Source organism: Peromyscus californicus, unplaced genomic scaffold, assembly GCF_007827085.1.
Source record: "Peromyscus californicus insignis strain IS unplaced genomic scaffold, ASM782708v3 Scaffold_18__1_contigs__length_77618521, whole genome shotgun sequence".
Taxonomy (NCBI): domain Eukaryota; kingdom Metazoa; phylum Chordata; class Mammalia; order Rodentia; family Cricetidae; genus Peromyscus; species Peromyscus californicus.
This window is the reverse complement of record NW_026294480.1, coordinates 30,139,995-30,161,154: the sequence shown is the minus strand read 5'-3', so window position 1 is coordinate 30,161,154 and position 21,160 is coordinate 30,139,995. Positions and strand designations below refer to the sequence as shown.

At 45.0% G+C, this 21,160-nt stretch overlaps 1 protein-coding gene across 5 annotated transcripts in view; it reads left to right on the top strand.

Annotated features, from left to right (window-relative positions):
• Nucleotides 1–21,160, top strand: part of Gdnf (glial cell derived neurotrophic factor) — a 26,448-nt gene extending 5,288 nt beyond the window's left edge. For all 5 annotated transcript variants that reach the window (XM_052743185.1, XM_052743183.1, XM_052743184.1 and 2 more), the window contains one exon: nt 17,972–21,160. In XM_052743185.1, the coding sequence (XP_052599145.1) occupies nt 17,972–18,456 (485 nt within the window). In that variant the 3' untranslated portion in view covers nt 18,457–21,160. The remainder of the gene's footprint in view (nt 1–17,971) is intronic.

The following is a 21,160-nucleotide window of genomic DNA, read 5'->3' as shown; positions in this document are numbered from 1 at the left end:
CCTTTGCCCGCTGCAGCCCAAGGGTTCCCAGGTGCCTTGCTTGTGAGTGACAGGGGATCCCTTGTCTAGTGCAGAGGATATGAATAGGGTCCCTTTATCATTCCCATCAACAAATATCCCACTACCACCACCCTCACAACCAAACACCACCAGAGCACACATACACATTGCCCGCCCCTTTTCTCCCCTGCCCCTCTAGGAACACGCCCAGGGGTCTTTCTTGAAAGCTGTTTTACTGTGCCTACCTCCAAAACCTCTTGCACTTTCTCCCCCATCTGCGCAAGCAAGGGGTTTTGTGAAAACCCAGCCAGAGAGAAAACACAGAGGAGCCTCCATCTCCAGGGCTAGCAGCATCTGCCTAGTGTCAAATCTGTTCTGAAGAGTGCTATGGTTAGAAAGACTCGAGGGTGGCTAGTGCAAGTTAAGCTGAAAAGGAGAAGCGTTTCAAACACACCCTAGAATGCTAGCTCAAAGGAAAAAAACTAACAAAAACACAGGGTACTCTTACTTTAAAAACAAGTCTGCAGTTCACTACTCAAAAGCTATAACATGTTCTAGAAGCAAGCAATTACAGTGATGATTTGGTACAATCTACCCTGAGTTCCTCAGAAGTCCATCTGGGTAAAGTGAGGTAGATACATAACAAGTGACAGAAAATATCTAGGCAACAAAGGTAGCAACAGAAAAATAGATATACCCTCAAAATACTCACTCCTACCCCCCACCAACCCCCACCCCCCTTAAAATTGTTGACATTGATGTTTCCCACTTGAACTGTACTGCCCACATCAGCCCCAGGACTGAAATCATCCAAGCATGAAATGTGATGTGCACAAGTTCCACAAAAGCAAAATTTTATAAGGATTTCTAGAGTGATTTAGGGTTAAAAGGGGAACGTAGTTGACCCCTTGAAGTCCCGAGACTTTCCATCAATTAGCTGAGTAAACTCATCTTTAAAGAGTTTCACATCCATCACAAGTTTAGGGTGATCGTACAAACATTTCTCCAGTAGATCTTCGCTATTGGCTTCATTCATCCATTCCTATAAGAGCGGGCCAGAGGGACAGGAACACAGTGGCCAATAATAACAGTTCTTTAATTCAAATGTCAGAGGAGAGAACAATGATCAATTACAAGCTGATTGATTCTTGGAAGTTTAATTGCTGTATAGGTAAACTGTCCACCTGGGCTTGCTAAGTTGAACATTCCATTAAGTCTTACGAGTCAATGGCTTTAGAACTCAATGAATAGTTTACAACTGTCCACAAAAGGGAAGGCTTTTTTTCTCCCACATGCCAGTAGCGACCAGGTCTGCTCCTTGGTGTCCACGCCCCTATCATCCTTTGAGAAGAGACTCATATAAAGAGACTGATGTCCTCTAGGAATGCTGATGTCCACTGATACTGGACTTCATGCCAGATTGTGATGTAACTGGTTTGATGTGTAGCGGGGTGTGTGGACTTTTTAGATGTTTTCTAGGTGGAACCAGTGCCCATTCAAAGTTGTGTCGCCATAGGTTGAAAACACCCTAGGAAAACCTACAGCTTCTGTGGGTTAATCAGCCACCACACAAGGGAAATAATATTGAAGTCCATTGGCTGCATGGAGCCCATGATGATATGACAAGGAATTGCTTCCTCTTTCTCAAATGATACCTAATCATCTGCGGACAAGATTCTGACTACTGATTTTGTTCAAGACAGCAGAACACAACCAGTTCTGCTTTGTCTGTGGAAAGACCCAGTAGAGCCTAGACAGAGAAATTACCCCAAGAGAAACTGAGCTGTGTTCTAAGCCAACTGACTTCTTTCCAGGTATGTTCAATTCAGTAGCAAGCTGTCAGGGCAGGGAAAGCAAAATAATGACAGTGTGCAGACCTTAAATATTCAGCTAGTGTCAGCACACCCCTGCCACAGTGCTGACATTTATATCCTGCACTGTACACGGAGCAACTGGATAAGTCTGGTGTAGAAAAACATTAAGTCATTTCATTTCATTGGAAAATAAAAAGTGCTATAAATTTTGGCCCCTATGGTTTCCTTCAGGTGCTTGGGATTTAGTGATTAAGCAAAAGAGTTTCTGTCACCTTAACTGTCGCTGTGCCACTTCTACATCGGGGCACTGGAACTGGCTCCATCCACTCCACACGTTCACTCTTGAGACTGCATCTGTTCCACTGGGTCCAGTGCAAATTAAGCATCCCAAATTCTTTCCTACATGGGATAAGCTAAGCAAATAGGATTAATAACTGACTTGCTTGTCTCGAGGCCGGGTATGAAATAAACAGGCAGTGACCATTTTAAACTCCCGCAGAAACTTGCTTGCAGTTTGCCTTCCGAGGAGGCATCCAAGACTTTGTCTCTGGCCTCCCTCCCCTTGTCCATGTGTTCCTCCTCCTGCCATTGTTTTCTACAAAGGAAAATTGGAGATAGTATAGGGGAGGGTCTGCAGTGCGGCATATACAGGTGTTGCAGCATTCTGAGGCTAGCGGCATATACAGATGTTGCAGCATTCTGAGGCTAGTGGCATATACAGGTGCTGCAGCATTCTGAGGCTAAAAGGAAAACTTGGTGGTCCTGAGAGCTAAAAGGCAAAATCTAAAGTGCCAGATATCCACGGTGGCAGCAGACAGGTCTGGGGATGCCAGGGCCAGTGTTTGCCCAAACCACGAAACTATATTTTGTATGGAAGGGAGAAACTCTATAGGGGTTGGATGGTCTTCAACCAATAACTAAAACTGATTGTTTTAATTTTTTTAATCATACTGTCAGGTAATTCCTAATTTATTATACTACAATGGGATTACAGCCCTCCAGTTTGGTCACAGGACATGAAATTTTCCATGGAAATATTCTTTTAGATCAAGCTATCAAGTTCTCAGACAATAACCCATAAAACCCCCCATGTTAACCATGGTGAAACTGAACTGTAACTCACAAGGTTATTAAGTATGGGTCCCTGACTTGGGTACCATATCCCATAATACCTGGTGTAAGAGACAAGAAAGTATGAATTGGAGGCTACCTGTATGTAGAGAAACCATTAGGATAGACACTGAATTTAAAATTTAAGACTTGAATGGAGTCAGGCCAGCACTGTACAGCAGATGATGTTAAACTTCCAAATCCAATGTTTTGAGGTGTGGAACTCTCAGTAAGTACTCCCCACTCATTGCTTCAGCCTGTAGAGAGGAGCCAATAGGAAAGGCAAGTCACTACATCAGCAGGAAAGGAAAGGGGATCTGGCACTTGGAAAGGGGCTCTTGAAATTAAAATCTGTGAGGAAGACTCTTTTAGGGTACACTGATCACTTATCTGAGATCTGAGACTAGCATCTTCTTTCTCAGGCCCTAATAATGCTGTTCAGAGAAATGCTTTCAAGGCTCACTGATAATTGATCAGCCATAGGACATTGCACTGGCCATCCACCTAAGCATTATGCTCAGAAGTGCCCATGTTCGCTGACACAAAAGTGAAAAGTTTCTGGTATTTTCCTTTCCTACTGTATGTGTGATTTTTTTTTTTAAAAAACCCAGTACTTGTGGGCTTCACTTAATGAAAATACTTACAGTATAATTAATCATTTGAGCTCCATCAGAAGCCATTTCACATTAAATACCCCTCATATGCCAGGTATGGGCAGCATTCAAAAGGCAAAAATAAATCTAGTTGTGAATTAGAAGTAGACAGGTAGGCAGGTGGAAAGGTGAGTAGACAGGTCATCTGCAAGACAGGTAGATACATCTATCCTTTGGCTAAAGTCATGCTGCCAAGAATCTCTAGCAATGAGTCCAGCTGACATGGTGCATGCCTTTAGTCCTAGCACTCGGAAGGCAGAGGCAGGTGGATCTCTGTGAGTTTGACGCCAGCCTGGTCTACAGAGCTAGTTCCAGGACAGCCAGGGCTGTTGCACAAAGAATCCCTGTCTTGAAAAAAACCAAAAACCAAAAAGAAAAAAAAAAAAGAATTTCTAGCATTGTACTCACTGGGATTTAGAGAGCAGGACAGCAAAAAGTCCAGGTACAGGGATTTAAGAGGTGTTCGAAATGTGGGTAATTTGGAAGGAAAAGGAGAGGGATGTTACAGACTAGAGAGAAGCATGAGGAATTTGTAACCATGCTATAGAAGAGGTGTAGTTGATCATACAAGGGATGCAGCGCAGTGGGCATGAGCTGGAAGAGGTCCTGGAGTGGTGGGAACTGGGAGATGTCTCCCCGGGTGATCGTGGAGGAGGTACTGGAGAGGTGGGAACTGGGAGATGTCTCCCCGGGTGATTATGGAAGAGGTACTGGAGTGGTGGGAACTGGGAGATGTCTCCCCGGGTGATTATGGAAGAGGTACTGGAGTGGTGGGAACTGGGAGATGTCTCCCCAGGTGATTATGGAAGAGGTACTGGAGTGGTGGGAACTGGGAGATGTCTCCCCGGGTGATTACGGAGTGCTCCATCTCGATCTAGAAAAATGAGTTTGCCCTATTTTCAATGGGAGGCAGGTGATAGCAGGCAGCCTCTTCTACACAGCGTATGTATGGCAAATAGTAGTCCACTCCTCATGAGTGGGGCTTTCAGCATAGGCAAATTTTTCACTGGTAGTTTTGTGTTCTTATTTTTAAAAAGCTTCGAGTCACGAGCACGATCAAATCAACCTGCTCACCCTCCAGGGCATGTAAATAGAAACTCACCACTAAAGTTAGTGTCCCGGCACCCTTTGACTATCCACCTGAGTAACCTGGCTTGGAGCAAAAAACTTAATATCCTAAAATCAAATTAGTTTGAGCTCTACTGAACAAGGTTATCTCCATTTTATAGGTGAAGGAGTAAGATCTATCTAGAGAGCTGTTCTAGGTTACAAGTCAAATAGGGCAGGCACATTTCAAACTTCAGGCAGGCTTCTAGTCCCAAAGTCAGTCTTTTTCTTTTTTCTTTCTCATCATATACTGTGATCCTGGGTTAGTATATTAAAAATAATACAAACATGTAGCCAGAAATCTATCAACTAACCCTAAAACATAGATTTCCTGGAAAACCACACAATGGAGCCAGTTGATGATGAGAGATCATTACATTTCCTCTTGGTCCCTTTTCTGACTTCCTCTGGCCAGAGGAGGTCTAAGGCGACATTATTAATGACTACCTCAAAACCCACATCAGAACACATTGGACAGAAATACATGGATTCTGTAAGGATTCCCACAGAACTGGCACAAACTTCCAGGAGACCTTCTGGGAAACACACTTGCTCTTAGATCACTCCCATGCTGCCAGGTGACAGGAAACCTTCAGATGGAGGCAAGACATGACCACAAAAGTTCCCTGGGGGACAGGAGTTGACTCGCAGAAGCAAAGTGTGGGTCACCACTGGGACACGACTACTACTGTGGCTAGCTTGGAGTAGTCAAAGACCACATTTGTGAGGCTTTAACAAAACAGCGGAGCTGGAAAGCCACGGCTTTAACAGTCCATGGTCTTATGGGGGCCTGATGGTCCAGGCCTTAACTCCAACTCCTATACTCAGTAGGCACAGGTAGGAAGGTGATTAATATTGAAAATTATGTCATGTGCACTTTTTGTGGACATCTACATTCTTCTATGATGAGTTTAAGTAGTTATATGTCATTGGTTGACCATTTGGAAAATATATTTATATTAAGATATTTTTGAAAAAAAAAAAACAAAAAACTTGGGCCTGCCAATTTCCTTTTAATCCCTGTAAAACTCTCAGACTAACGAAGGCAGATAAACTAGCTTTTTGATCAGAAGAGATCTGACTTCATAACTCGAATATACAAAGCTGATATGTATCCCATATCACTTCTGGATCTGAATTATAAGAGGACTAAATAAATAGACTAGGAAATAGAACCCCTGCCTGGCCAGCGGTGCCTTGCCAGGAAGAAACATGGAGGCACCTGCCTCAGCATTCCTTGGCTTGTTCATGCAGACCCCTCCCTTTGCAGCATCTATGGAATGGTGATCACCCACCCACCTCTCGCTAAGCTTTGTCTTCTTAGGAGAAATTTCCCTCATTTGTTTTTTCCCTTCAAGCCATGTGAGCCTGCACTAGGAAAGCCACAACATTAAGTACGTTAGCATATGTCTTCTAAGAATAGCACAATGTCTTGCACGAGCAAAATTCAGCTACGAGGTCAGGACATTTGACATCAGCCTAAGGCATTTATCCAACAGATATTCCAGCTTCGCCAGTCCTGGTGATAATGTCCTCTGTATTACTTTTTAAGCCCAGAATCACACGGTACATTTGATTGCCTGGTTCCTTGATTCGTCTTCAATCCTGTAACCAATGACGCTGACATTTGGGGATTGGCTCCTTTGCCTATCCTTTCCCTGGCCACCTCTCAGTTTGAACTTATCTAATTATTTCTATATGATTAGATTCAAGTAAATGTCTTTGAGACTCTGTTCCTGGGTGCTGTAATCTTAAACCAGAAGCACCTCACATCACATGATCCTAAGTTGTCCGTGTCTGAATTGTCCTTGAATGGTGCAGGAGACAGATCCTCAAATGAAATCAGAAAAAATGGGTGTGAGGTACATCTTACACAGTAAGGAACCAAAAGGGCTAAAAAAAAAAAGCGGGGGGGAGGCCAGGGCCAGGGTGGTCACCAGCAGGGCCATCACAGGCCTGAGAGACACAGTAGATGTGAAAATTGAGGAATAGACAAAACCCCATGAAGCTACCCACGGGTGCAGCAGAAAGCTTTCTCATAATATTCCCAGAGGACATGTGCCTCCCGATGAAGACAGGAAAAATCCCATCCGTGGCCATCTGCTGAGTCTGTTGTTGCTCAGAAGGTTCATTGTCAGGCATTTCTAGGAACACAGGAGAGGCAGCACACACCCCTGGGACTGATGATTGTCTCTGTCCACAAATCACTGAGCCAGGGCCTGGACAGAGGTCTGTCCTCTGTAGAATATGCTCTAGAGTCTAAAGTATGATGAGATCCATTCCTGGATCCTCTGTGCTTTGTCTGAAGATGCACAGTGGTGTTTGTTCCCCTGCCTCTGATATAAATATCAATGAAGAGTGATCACAGGCGCAGCGTGTTGGCTTCAGAGAACCATTCTTTCCATTCGCTCCAAGCTCAAACCTCGGCTTGCGTTAATCTTGACCTAAAGGTAGAGTTGACTGTTCCTGTCTTAGGACGTCTTGGAGACACCACATAGCCAGGCTCTGAGTCAGGGCAGCCTGAGCTCATAGTCACACTTGTCCCCAAACCATAAGACTACAACCTGCGACCCCAGGACACTCACATGTGACTCATCTGGTGGCATAAAGGAGAGAGAGAGAGAGAGAGAGAGAGAGAGAGAGAGAGAGAGAGAGAGAGAGAGAGAGAGAGAGGAAGGAATCCAGCATTGAGGTTTTGCAAATATAGTTATCTCCAAATGATGCTTGTGCCTAGTTCTCTGAAGCCTTTCTGAACTCTTAGAGGTTTCTGTGAACATATTAACAGGATAGAAACCCCTTCCTTGTATCTGACTAGAGCAGTGGGTTCTCAGCTTCCTTAATGCTGCCACCTTTTATACAGTTCCTCATGTTGTGGTGACCCCCAACCATAAAATTATTTGTTACTATTTCATAACTGTAATTTTGCGACTGTTGTGAATTGTAATGTAAATATCTGATAGGTAGGATGGTCTTAGGTGACCCCATATGAAAGTGTCGTTTGACCTCCAAAGGGGTCTTATATTTTTGGTTGTGAGCCTAGCCTTTAACGGCTGAGCCATCTCTCCAGCCCTCCAAAGGGGTCTTAACCCACAGGTTGAGAACCACTGAACTATAGGGATCCACCAAAGAAGTTCAGATGATTAAGAACATTTTTTCCCACCTTCTTTACTTCTCTGCCATCTTCTCTTAATCCCTCTTGTTCTCATCCGAGTCCCTAAGGCCCTCGAAGTTACTTTTATTCACTTCTCACCTCTTTCTGGGAAGATCCAGGGGCTCAGGATGTGCCCTAGGGTCCTGTGGCTCCTTGGGATCAGAACAGTACCTTCTTTTTTTTTTTTTTTGGTTTTTCGAGACAGGGTTTCTCTGTGTAGCTTTGCGCCTTTTCCTGGAACTCACTTGGTAGCCCAGGTTGGCCTCGAACTCACAGAGATCCGCCTGGCTCTGCCTCCCGAGTGCTGGGATTAAAGGCGTGCGCCACCACCGCCCGGCTCAGAACAGTACCTTCTAGGAAGGAGAAAGTAGAGACTTTCCGCCAGGTCCCTCTGAAGGCCCTCCCTCAGTCCCCAGTGCCACCTGCTGCTGCTAACACCACAAAGAATTGTTTTCCCAAGAGGCTTTTTTTGCACAATTAATTTTACTGGGTAATTTCTCACCCTCCTCTCTTAAGTCTTTTCTTCTCTTTTTTTTTCTTTTTACAGAGCTCCTGGCGTGTGCTCATTAGCATGGGGTATTTATTGCTAGCTGTAGAGAGCTTTTAGATCTCACCAGGTGTTCATGGATTAGCTAACAAATGGGCATCCTGGTGGGTATTTTCCTGACTTAAAAGCAGGAGAATGGTCATTCCCCCACAGGGAACCATGCTGTATCCTGGAAAATCATTATCACAGCTATAATAAAAGTATGGACCACATACATAGAAACCAGAGCAACTGGAATATGAATAATGAAATTAATATAGTGTTCCCCAAGTGGGTTTTTTTATTATTTGTACTCATGTGTAGTTATTATTATTAAGTTTTCTTAGTTGAGTTGTAGGCTAACAGTTCAAAATATGTATGTGCTATGTTAATCAAAGTAGATGCAGATACTGAATAAAATGGCATATAGTTTGGCCAAGTGGCTTTTAAAATATACCCTGTGTTCTTTTTCTATATTCTGAAGTGCTATACATTCTGATTGGTCTTTTTCTTCTGCCTTGAGGGAATCCAGGCATGCTTTAAAAGAACAGCAACAAAACACTGTCTTTAAATAAACCAGTGTCACTGTTGGTCATGAGAAAAGAGCATGGTCACTCTGGAAAGGGTCAGAATGGCCTTGTGAATTGCCTCAGAAAAATAGATGCTACTGAGCCCCTTCCGATTTAACCAAGTGTAGCCTCTTATCCGCTAGTCTGTTCTGAACTTAAAATAGGAGAACATGATGGTCCTTGGATAAAGGAAGATATACCAGCATTTGGACCTTAGTGATATCTGGTTTGTTTTTTTGTGTTTCGTTTTGTTTTGTTTTCAGTTCAGGTACGAGACAAAATGATGACTTTTAATCAGTGCATAATGATAAAGCTATGCAGAACTCTTCAGGGCACTGAACATTTTCTACACTCTTGCCACACATTTCAGAGGTCCCCGACAGGCAGGCGGTTGACCTTCCAGGTCTAGGACAAGCTATGGAGCTCCCCCAACCCCCAGTGATTGTAGCATTGAGACAGTGAGCTGGAAACGACTCAAATAGATTTGATACAGCAAAAACCAATGGGGAAAGTTGTGATTTTTAAGAAAGTTGTACCTGACTTTTGAGTGGCAGGGGCTGGCTAATTAGAACAGGTTGTTACAGTACATTCTCTCAGAGGCCCATGGGGCCAGTTCTACCTCTACAGGTAGAAACTGAGGTTTGAAAATGCCTAGAACCAGGGCATTGACTGGTATAAATACAGGGTCCTTTCTATATGTCTTTCTGGCTCTTTTCAGTAAGGAATGGGACACGACTTGGTTTAAGAAGACTGGCAATGATTACTTTAAATTTCACAGGCAGGTTCAGCTGAGCTAGAAGGTAAAGGGAAGAGGCCTTCTAGATCCCAGAATACCTCCTGTGGGACTTCACAGTGTAAAGGGGTAAAGGCTAATAGTGGTAACTGAGCTGGATGCTGTCCCCCACATAGGTATCTGGAAGTCAGTGTCTGCTGGCACTTTCAGGCCAAAGCTTAGACTGACCACATCTCAGGACTTCAGAGCTAGGGAGCCCCAAAGGACAGCAAGTTGACCTCAGGATGGCTAAGCCACTAGTCCAAGGTCACATGCTGGTCAGGGACTGACCCAGGCCTGGAATCTCAGGCTCCGTCTTCTCCAACTCTGCAGCAAGAGCTTGGTCACGGGTGCCAGTCTAAGTATGAGAAGCTTCCGGAGCTGGGGCCTCTCTGTCTGAATCTGCCCCCACTGCTGGCTGCTGGTGTTCCGGTTGTGACTGGGAAATTGGCAGACCTGCTTCAGAGTGATATACAAGAACAAGACGGGAGAGAGGTGCCCCCAAAAGGCATGGCTTTTCCCTTCTCGGAGACTCTCAGTTCTGTGGTCCATGGTAGCCTCACTTTGAGATCTACTTCATGTACTTGAGTTCATACTGAACTGTCCCATAGCTGGTGTCTTCATATCTTGCCCTTGTTTCTGCATTAATTTCCCAGGCTTAAAAAGGCTACAGAGCAGTCGCATTTTTACTTAGAAATAAAAAGGCAGCATGCAGCACAAGACCCCACACTGATCTTGGAAACCAAACCAGCCAAATTTCTACTCATTAAGTACGTGGTCATGAGCAAACATGGCTGCCCGCAGCCTTCCCAGTCTGTAAGGAGATGTGCGGAGGTGTTCAGTTCCACGCAGGCTGGCAGTACTATTGTCAGGTCTGACCTTCACGCGGGGAGGCTAAGCAACCACTCCACCTTGATACTCTGTGAAATGCTTCAAGGAAGCGATTATTCAAGACCTCACTTAAGAGAAGATTATAATATGGAGACTTTTTAATGTAATAACAGCCCCATGCTTGTAATAACTTTTCAAAGTGAGTGAAAGAAGATTGTGTTTGCACCTTTCTGAAAGGTACAAATAACTGGTTTCTACGAAACGACATTAGTCGTTCTTGAGAAATTATACTGATCCTAGACTCATGTCTTCATAGAAACAAGCATTTGTGTGTATTTGTGTGTAGAGAAGCATAAGTATATGCTTATGCATATGTACAAGAGACGATTTCTATGTCTCGGACACTTAGGCTACATAACAATGTGTCCTATGCCTGCAGTGAAGGTAGGAACTTCAGATTGAAAACCCCTTCCCCAGGGGATTTTCATGTCCCCAGTCTATGGCTAGCCTCTCCAGGCAGGCTTTGCCTGCCACAACTAACTACCCAGTGTCTCAGGAGCCCCAGTGTGGCATTCCATAACACCTCACCTTCAAGCCTAGCACCATCTCAGAAGTGGGCACTGCCCAGACAAGACCCTCCAGGCACTGATTTCTAGCATATTTATTAACTGTATAGCCAGCTAGACCATGGCTCCCTCTAAGAGCTCAGCACTTTTGTCTTTACTGTTCCAGAGCTCGTGCTGGAGGCTTCACAGGGCTGTGGAGAGTCAGACCCTCCCTCCCACACGATCAGCACCTGTGCCTTCCATAGAGACTTGGCAGGACTCAGGTTGGCCTGGAAAATCTCTACTTTCATAGGGACACTATGGTGCTAGGGTCAGCCCCTCCCCCTTTCTGGAACATTCATAGCTGCAGAAACCCTCCACCATCCTCTGAGTCCACTTCCCAAGGTGGGAGGGACTCACATCCTCATACTTTATAAACAACCTTGGGTTACCTCCCTCTTGGACACAGGCAGGAGATAGGCTAGAGACTGACTGAGATGTTGGTCTGGACAGCATGAACCAACACAAGTGGCCTTGGCGTTAACATATGGCCCACCTAGAGCTTTTAAGAAAAATTTGACATTTTAGCCATCGTAGCCAAGATAACACTTTGAATTTTGCAATTTTTTTTAGCTTAGCTGTTAAAAGGAATGCTCAGAACCCTCACCATTGTTCCTATAAAAATTCAATTGGCTTTACAAAATAGTGACTATCCCAGTCCTTGGTTATTAAGGTGACATTACCATTCTCCCCCCCCCCCCAAATCAAGGGAGATACAGCCTTTGCCGTGAACAGTTTGTTCCCAGAGTTATGCCCTGGTACAGGTTTCATTTGTTTAAATAACACTGTTTATACAAAGGACACATCAGAGTTAAAATATTTGAAACAGAACAATGCCAAAATATTTGCTTACACTCTGAAGGATGACTTCAAGCAACTGAGAATTTTGATATCTCAGAACGTTAGCCTTCAGTCAGACATCGTTCCCAAACTGTATCTGGGAAATGAGCAAGAGTTTGACCTACCTGCTTTCATTGTTTTATTTATTTGCATTACTTTTATTTTATTTTGCCTTTTGGTTGTTAAACGTGTGGTCTTCTTCTGTGGTTTGCAAGTATTTTATGGTAACATTAACGCTGGTAGGGATGTTTGTAGAGCTCATGTTCTGTAACTTTTCGTAGGGTGAGAGCATGCCATTAGGTCATAGTGTAGGAGATAATCTAAACCCCAGCCCCCTTCCTCTCCCTTCAGCTCCGTGAAGTCCTAGAAGGTTAAAGCAACTGTGGACCTCTGAATTCCACATAGGATGTTACTTGCCTGGACAAGGCTAGAAGTTTCTGTAGAATTCTTTTTCTTTTTTTTTTTTTTTGGTTTTTCGAGACAGGGTTTCTCTGTGTAGCTTTGCGCCTTTCCTGGAACTCGCTTTGGAGACCAGGCTGGCCTCGAACTCACAGAGATCCGCCTGGCTCTGCCTCCCGAGTGCTGGGATTAAAGGCGTGCGCCACCACCACCCGGCTTCTGTAGAATTCTTAAGAACAGGCTGGTGAGGTTTGCCCAGCACCCTTCTACAGAATCATTTGGCTACTCATATCCCCTAAACACTAAGCATGATAAAGTGACACTATCCCTTCAAGTGAAACTCAGTGGCACCAAAAGGCCTGGAATTAGGAGTTGAATGGTCGCGTGGTTTGAAAAATAGGATGTTTTATCCTCATTTTTGATTATTAATTCTTAAGCCCACAATTTACATACGTAAAGCTTTTCATATCAACATCTGTATGTTCGTGTTTTTAAGAACATGAAAGAAAAAAATTACCCTCCAGCTCAGTAAAGTCAGGTAAAGGCTGGGCTTGGTGTTTAAATGACATTCCACCTTAGCGTCCGTGCGGAAGAGAGATTCCCATCAAAAAGAGGGATCCTAAGCTAAACCTGTGGTTCAGCGCATTGAACCAGTATGTCCCAGGGACAGAAAAGCCTTCTGTTGCTGTTATTGCTGTTGTTTGAGACAGGGTTTCACTATGCATCTCAGGCTGGCCTGAATCTCACTATGTAAACCACCAAGCTGACTGGCCTCAAACTCACAGAAATCCACCTGCCTCTGCTTCCAGGGTGCTGGGATTAAAAGCATGCGCCACCATTTTTGTTTTGTTGTTGTTGTTGTTGTTGTTTGTTTGTTTGTACTTTTAAGTAAGGTAACCGCAAAACTGAAAGGAGGTTTCAGAGATTTCCCACACACCTTCTGCCTCCACACATCCTCCACTCTCAGTATCAACACCTCTCACTGGAATAGTATTTGCTACAATCACCCAAGTCCATCGGTTACATCGGAGTTTATTCTCAGTGTCGTACATGTATGAGTTTGAAGCAAGTTCTTACAGTATGACTTCATGATGAACCAGAAGCTTGTTAACTTGGTTCTGTGGAAGGGCCAAAAGGAATTTAAAATACGAGAAAAGAGATACACTGTCTCATAATGATGTATAACCGTGTCCCAAATATTACAATATTTGTCCCATGCTAGATTTGGAACTATTAATAATTTTTATTCAGTATTTGTCCCAGATGCCAACCTAACTCAGCATTCCATGTTACATCTGCTGAACACAGCCTATGGCTAAGCTGTGTGACTACAAGGTCTGGAAATGGGGACATTTTTCTTAAGAAGGTTGAAGGTGTTAGAGCCAGATTATGTCCCTGGAGTATTGGTTCAGATCATCACGGGACTCTGGTAATATGAAATTATGTCACGTGTAAGTTCATGAGTTTCTGAAACCAGAGAACTTGACTTTTTGTAACTCCAATGTTTTGTTGTTATCGTCTGTTGAATTTTTGAATTTTATCCTCATTTTTTTATTAATCTTCAGCTGATTAGTAATCAGTCTTAACTTCCATCCTCCCAGGTTCCTAAGTTAATGATCACTTAGGAAATTTTAAATAGAGTCAGAGACCTCATGGTGTGAGTCCTTCGTTAAACAAAACCCTTTTTAAAAAATTAAAAGCACCATTGTATTTTAATTAATCACTTTTTATTTTAAAGGTTTGGGTTTCTATACAAGCATTTTTTTTTTTTACAAATATAAGAAAAAATATAGTTTTTGTACTTAAACACAGACATACTTTCACTTACTTTCTCCTCACTAATTTCACTATTTGTGAAAGAAATAACAAAAAGCACGCTCAGATCACTTTTAAAAAAAGTAGTTTTCCATACTAAAGCAGAATCATTTAAGGATCTGTTGTCTTTTTAAGAAAACTCCCTAAAGGAAGTGCCCTGAGAAAGCATTTCTGGGGAGATGGGAACCAGGCACACTCTTCCGGTCCAGCCCTGGAAATGTGTCCGGTCGTTCCCTTGAGGAAGGCATGCCTGAGAGGCCACTGGACTAAGCTGGGGAGTAGGAGGGAGTCTGAAGTACCAGTACTGCTCAGGGCTTCCCCAGTTCCCCCGACCCCCACCCCCTGAGATTTGGCTTATTTTAGAGCCTTTCATTTTATGGAGATGGAGTTTTCAATAGAAGCCGTAGTTAATTTTCTTAAAAAGTTAATTTTCTTTTCCCCTCTACAAGTGACCGCATTCCTGATTCAGAATTCTATCCCAAGCACGTGTTTGTCATCCATCAGTTCCTGCCTCCGTGGATCTCAAGGCTGAGGTCAAAATGGTCACAAAGCCAATGTGGGCCAGCCGAGACTACAAGGCAAGAGCCTGTCTCAAACAACGACAGGAACACATACAGTGTCTGCATCTTTGTGTCGTTTTTTCTCTTCTAGAGCACAGGAACAAACCAGACCAAGTTAGACCGCGTTAGCATGTAGGGAATTGCATAGGGTGGAAGAACAAGACCAAGTTGGACAGCGTTAGCATGTAGGGAATTGCATAGGGTGGAAGAACAAGACCAAGTTGGACAGCGTTAGCATGTAGGGAATTGCATAGGGTGGAAGAACAAGACCAAGTTGGACAGCGTTAGCATGTAGGGAATTGCATAGGGTGGAAGAACAAGACCAAGTTGGACAGCGTTAGCATGTAGGGAATTACATAGGGTGGAGAACAAGGTGGAGGGGTTAGAGACTCGGGAGGAGTTGCATTTTCAACAGAGGTCAGTCAGTCATGATCAAGTGTATACTTCAGGAGATGTGAGAGAGGTATCTGGTACTGTAAAGAGCAGTGGTCCAGGCAGAGGCAGCCCCACCGAGGCCTGTGTTTAAGCCGTATTTCTTAATCTGGGTGATTTAGCCCCAGAGGACATTTGGCTAAATCTAGAGACGTTTTCATTATTTTGTTATTGGGACAGAGAGTGGTGCTACAGTTTGCTCTTCTGTTGCTGTGATAAATGCCGTGAGCGAAAGCACCCTGGGGGCGAAAGGGTGTACTCCATCTTGTAGGTTACAGTCCATCACTGAGGGAAGGCAAAGCAGAAACTAGAGGCAGAAACCGAAGCAGAGACCATGCAGAAACTCCACTGACCGGCTTGCTTTCAGGCTTGTCTTCAACTTCTTTTCTTATGTAGCTCAGGCCCACCTGTCTAGGGATAGCTCTGCTCACAGGATGGGCCTTCACACATCAATTAACAAAGGAAGGAAGGGAGGGAGGGAGGGAGGGAGGGAGGGAGGGAGGGAGGAAGGAAGGAAGGGAGGGAAGAAGGAAGGAAGGCAAGGGAAGGCAAGGATAAGAAAGGGAAGGTTCCACAGATATGCCAATAGGCCAGTCTGATGGAGGCAATTCTTCTAGTCGAGGTCCCTTTTCTCCAAGTGTGTCCAGGTGACAACCCAGATTAGCCATCACAGGTAGTACTACTGGCATGGCCTGGATAGAGGCAAGGGACTCAGTTTGACGTCTTGTGTACGAGACAGCTCCCTAAAGCAAGAAATGACCCACCCCAAAATGTCAGTAACACGTCGGGAAGGGAGACTGAAGAGAAGTAGATACGGTCAGAGACCACCGAGGCTGGGCACGGCAGAGGCCAGGTCATGTTGACCTCTGGACTCCACATACACACCCATGCTTGCACACATGTGTACACAAACATGTACACTTATATACACACACCCCAAAAAGAGAGGTGGAGGTGGATAAGGGACACAGGTCAGAGACAGAGTTGTTTTAGGCAAGAGAAAAAGGGCCTTAAGTCAGTACTGAAGCAGTTTGTCACTCAGAGCACTCAAGCAATCCGATGCTAATTTTCACATAACAAACAACAAACTCTTGTTTACAATTCCCAGTCTTTTCTTTATCATGTATCATACTTTGTGTGTGTGTGTGTGTGTGTGTGTGTGTGTGTGTGTGTGTGTGTGTGTAAAATCTAGTAGCTGAGCTAGGCACTTACCTAGCACCTCACACATACACCCACCCATACACACACACACACACACACACACACACACACACACACACACACACACACACGGTCAAGTCACATTAACTAGATTTCATTTTACACAACAGGATTCTTGCCGAGTTTTAACAGTTAGATAAGTTATGTTTGTGATAGACACAGTGTAATCTTCCTGAGCTTGCCAAAATACAAAACTCACTGACTCCAACAGCTCTATTGAAGTATAGTTTTCTAAGCCACATATAACCCAAAGTCTGAAATGGGACAAGATGACCATAAAAGCTTAATATCTGATTTAAAAGGGTTAGGTTTTCCCTCTTCTTGGTGTGTATTAAATCCTTCCAGCCGGGCAGTGGTGGCGCACGCCTTTAATCCCAGCACTCGGGAGGCAGAGCCAGGCGGATCTCTGTGAGTTCGAGGCCAGCCTGGGCTACCAAGTGAGTCCCAGGAAAGGCGCAAAGCTACACAGAGAAACCCTGTCTCGAAAAACCAAAAAAAAAAAAAAAAAAAAAAAAAAAAAAAAAAAAAAAAAAAAATCCTTCCAATGGCTATTTTCCCCTTAGTCACCCAACGCAAAATGCTGAAATACTCAGAATCTCAGATGATTGTAAATCCATGTCTTCCCCAGAGGTCTCGAGAATCCTGGTGTGCTCTTGTCTTCCCTCCGTGGGGTCTCCCTGGAGCTCACATCTCTTGTCCTGTTTGTAACCGCACAGTGGGAGCGCTGTGGCAGCTGCAGCATCGCCTGGCTTCCCCCCTGGACCCAAGGCTGCCTCTGTCCCCAGCAGCCTTTCCTTTATGTTGAAATCATTCTGGTTGTTGTTGCTGTCAGAGACACGCCATTTGCCATTTTCTTGTCAGTGAAATATAAATATAATCCACCTTTCTGTTTCTCTAGGTTTGTGGGGATGGGTTTAAAAATGGAGCTGAATTTTAGAGATCTTTGTTTGTTCTCTTTGAATCTGGTCCTACTCAGTCAGGTAGAGTCAAGGTAAACGTACAGCAAAGTAGCAAAGCCAGAAGATGCCACATTTCCTCAGGCTCTGACGCCTAGTTTCTCAATGTTCTCTGATACCCACATACACCAGAATTCTGCAGCAGCTTCAGACAATGCCAAGTGCCTCCATTCCTCCCCAAACCAGGGCACCAAGGAGTCTGGGTTCGAGGCTCAGAAGCTGGATTTCAGGGAGTGTTTGAGAGTGTTTCAGTGAGTGAGAGCTATATTCAAGGCTATAAAACAGGACCTTAGATGTCACCCTGGTCACAGTCACCTGGCAGACGTCACTCACCTGAACAGCTAACCCTTAAAGACTTGTTTCTTTAGGGTTAAGGAACTGTGTCCTCACTACATGACTCTTCTCTTTTGACACGGACAGTTTGCAAAGTGTTAGAGGGTGCATATTAGCCTATGCTTCTGGGGGGGGGGGCACTGTGAACGCTTAGCATAGGTGGATGGTCATTTTGCTGTGGGTACAATTCTAGCTAGTTCCAGTGACGCTTTGACTGAGAAGACTGCCTGAAATGATCACTGTTGTCTCATGGGACGTTTTCTGCTTTGTCGAACAGCCAATATGCCTGGAGATTATCCTGACCAGTTTGATGATGTCATGGATTTTATTCAAGCCACCATTAAAAGACTGAAGAGGTCACCAGATAAGCAAGTGGCAGCGCTTCCTCGAAGGGAGAGGAATCGGCAGGCCGCAGCTGCCAGCCCAGAGAATTCCAGAGGGAAGGGCCGCAGAGGCCAGAGGGGCAAAAATCGGGGGTGTGTCTTAACTGCAATACACTTAAATGTCACTGACTTAGGTTTAGGCTACGAAACCAAGGAGGAACTGATCTTCCGGTATTGCAGCGGCTCCTGTGATGCGGCCGAGACAATGTATGACAAAATAATAAAAAACCTATCTCGAAGCAGAAGACTAGTGAGTGACAAAGTAGGCCAGGCCTGTTGCCGACCGGTCGCATTCGACGACGACCTGTCGTTTTTAGACGATAACCTGGTTTACCATATTCTAAGAAAGCATTCCGCTAAACGGTGTGGCTGCATCTGACTCCGGCTCCAGAGACTGCTGTGTATTGCATTCCTGCTACAAGTGCACAGAAAGGGACCAAGGTTCCCAGGAAATGTTTGCCCAGAACGGAAGATGAGGACCAAGGAGGCGGAGGCGGAGAAGGACGAAGAGGGAGAGGAGGGAGAGACGGAAGAAGGCATCCATCGTGGGAGCCTGGTAGAAGAAGGCCCAGCTACAGAAAACTGGATAGGAGTGAGAACAGCCGTCTGAGCACTCCAGGATGGCAGGTGATGTCACCAGAAGCTCAGGGCTGGTGTCCCTGCTTAGCTGTTGCCAGCGTTTATCTGATAACAGTCCATGGTCACCGATCGCGGTCCGAGTCGCGGATGCATGCAAAGAACCAAGCCAGCCAGCGTATCTCCTGTGGTTCGTTATCACGTGTCTGAAGACACCGGGGGAAATGTGATGATTCTGGTGTCACCTCTTGTCACTACGTTTTACTGATGAAAATAAGAAAGCTGTATTTTCCTGTCACTCAACGGATTCACACCCTGGAAAGGAGAGGGGAAGAGGGACGGAAGCAGAGGCACAGAGAGATCATACCCTTTGAAAACTGAGGCCTGAGGTTTACTATATCCAGCGTTGGGGGGCGGGAGGGATGCTTGGTGGTTGATTTTGAACACCGTGTATGGAGTAAGGGAGAAGTTGGCTAGGAACCCAAAAGGCTGTCCTCCTGCTTAAAAACAAACCAGAAGGCATTTCCTTGATGTCCTCGGAAACAGGAAGCAAGTTGTGGTTATCGGCAGCATTCTCCTAGGAGAGCTAGTGCGGAAGGGCCCCCCGGCTGCCCCCAGCAGGGAGACCTCGGGGCCTGTCGGTTTACAGAGACTGACGTTACATACACAGCTTCATTTATGCGTGGTCACCAGTGACCAGAGAAGCTACTCGATGCAATGCATCTGTTTCAAATACAGAGATATAGAGAAGATATTTATTGAGATTTAAGTTATTGTTATTTATTACCATTCACTAATGAATTTCTCTCTTCTTCCCTTATTTATTAAAGTCTCTTTTCAAAGGTGCCAAAGTATATGTGCTCACAAAATACAAAAAAAAAAAAAAGGGACAAAAGGAAATACTAATTGGGAACAAGGGTCCATGCTCTTCAAAGTATTAAAAGGGTTTTCGCTAGGCAAAAATCACTTACTTTACCTTTATAAGACAATCCTTCACTAACTGCCCCAGATTTCCCCCTCTTTTTGTGGACAGGGTCTCTTGTGGCCTAGGCTGACCTTGAACTTACTGCTTGGTCAAGGGTGAGCTTGGCTTTCTGATCCTCTGACTTCCTGTGGTGTTGGAATCTCAGACACCACACCATAGCTCCACACCCACACGAGGGATGGAAGTCAGGGCCTCATCCCTGCTAGGCGACTCCACCCCAGCCCCTGCTGCTTTTTATCTGTTAAAGGAGCATCTCAGCCCTGCCCCCTCACTGGCAGTCCCAGTGCTGATGCCACCCGGCTCCATCTCATCCTTGCTCCGCCCACTGAGCAGAGAGCCCCCTCCCCCCAGCTCCACTGTCTCTTCTGTCAAGCTCTACTTCCCGTCCACATGTGTGACATCATAACCACATATACAGAAGGCTGAATTCCCCTTGGTAGTCCTGGACTTACTGTCACCCAAAGGTGAAATGAAGGACATGCCAGGCAGCCAAGGCTTATCCCTGCCTGGTGGCACCTCTGCCTCCATTCTTGCCCACCCGCCTACCTCCTCCCTTGGAGGCACACAGGCAGGAGCACATGGGGAATCTTGCCGGGAGAAGCTATCGGCCTTGTCCCTGGCTGGGGCTCAGTTGTCACCTGGGTTCAACATTTGGGATCACTTCTAATCCAATGGGTTATAGAAGAAAGACTGGAAGGAAAGATTGTGGCGTCTAACTGGCCACAGGACATATGAGGCCCATCTTCATGGTGTAGAGGGGAGAGGAAGTAGATGGTGGGAATGGCACCTCTAACTGTCCCCACAGTGTACCCATCTAGCAGCTGGCATGTTAGAGTCCTATGTTAGAGCTTGTTACACAGTTCATAAATGGAATTTTTATGCAGAAATTAATTTATCGCTTCCTTCATGGCTGCCATCCCCCAATGTAGGACCAATTGGCCTTTCTTAAATAATCACGTCAAAACTTCAAAGTAACCAAGAGGTAAAAGTTGCTGGACATCCCCCTCTGCCCCCGACTTCCATGGCCCTAAAGACCCAAGTTATGTATGGTTCCACGCCCTCTGCAGGACTAGGAAATGGAGGCCAGGGCCGCTCTCTCATCCTCTCCTGCTCAAAATGGCGATGCCCTCAGCTGCCTGGCACGATTCAGATGTAGTTCAGGATCCCCTGTTCAATCCAGAGAATCCTGGCAGATGGGGTAGCTGACGTTCCCAGGTCCAGACCCAGCCACCAGCTCTTGGGGGGAGTCCCCTGCTCAGCATTGTCTACACACTGCAAGCAGGTTCTAATGGGAGCAAGCTGCCCCACCAAGTCCACAGAAGGGTAAAGTTTGTGATTTTTTTTCTCTTTAATGTTGTCATCACCATCTGACACAGTAAGGAGCACGCTTCTTTGGAAGTTCTGATCTCCCTGATCTGTCTTGGTCATTTGTGTTATACAACCAAAGTTCTCTACAGACTTTATTTTTGTACAATATCATTTTGTAACTTTTTACAAATAAAAGCTCATTTTTATTGCTTTC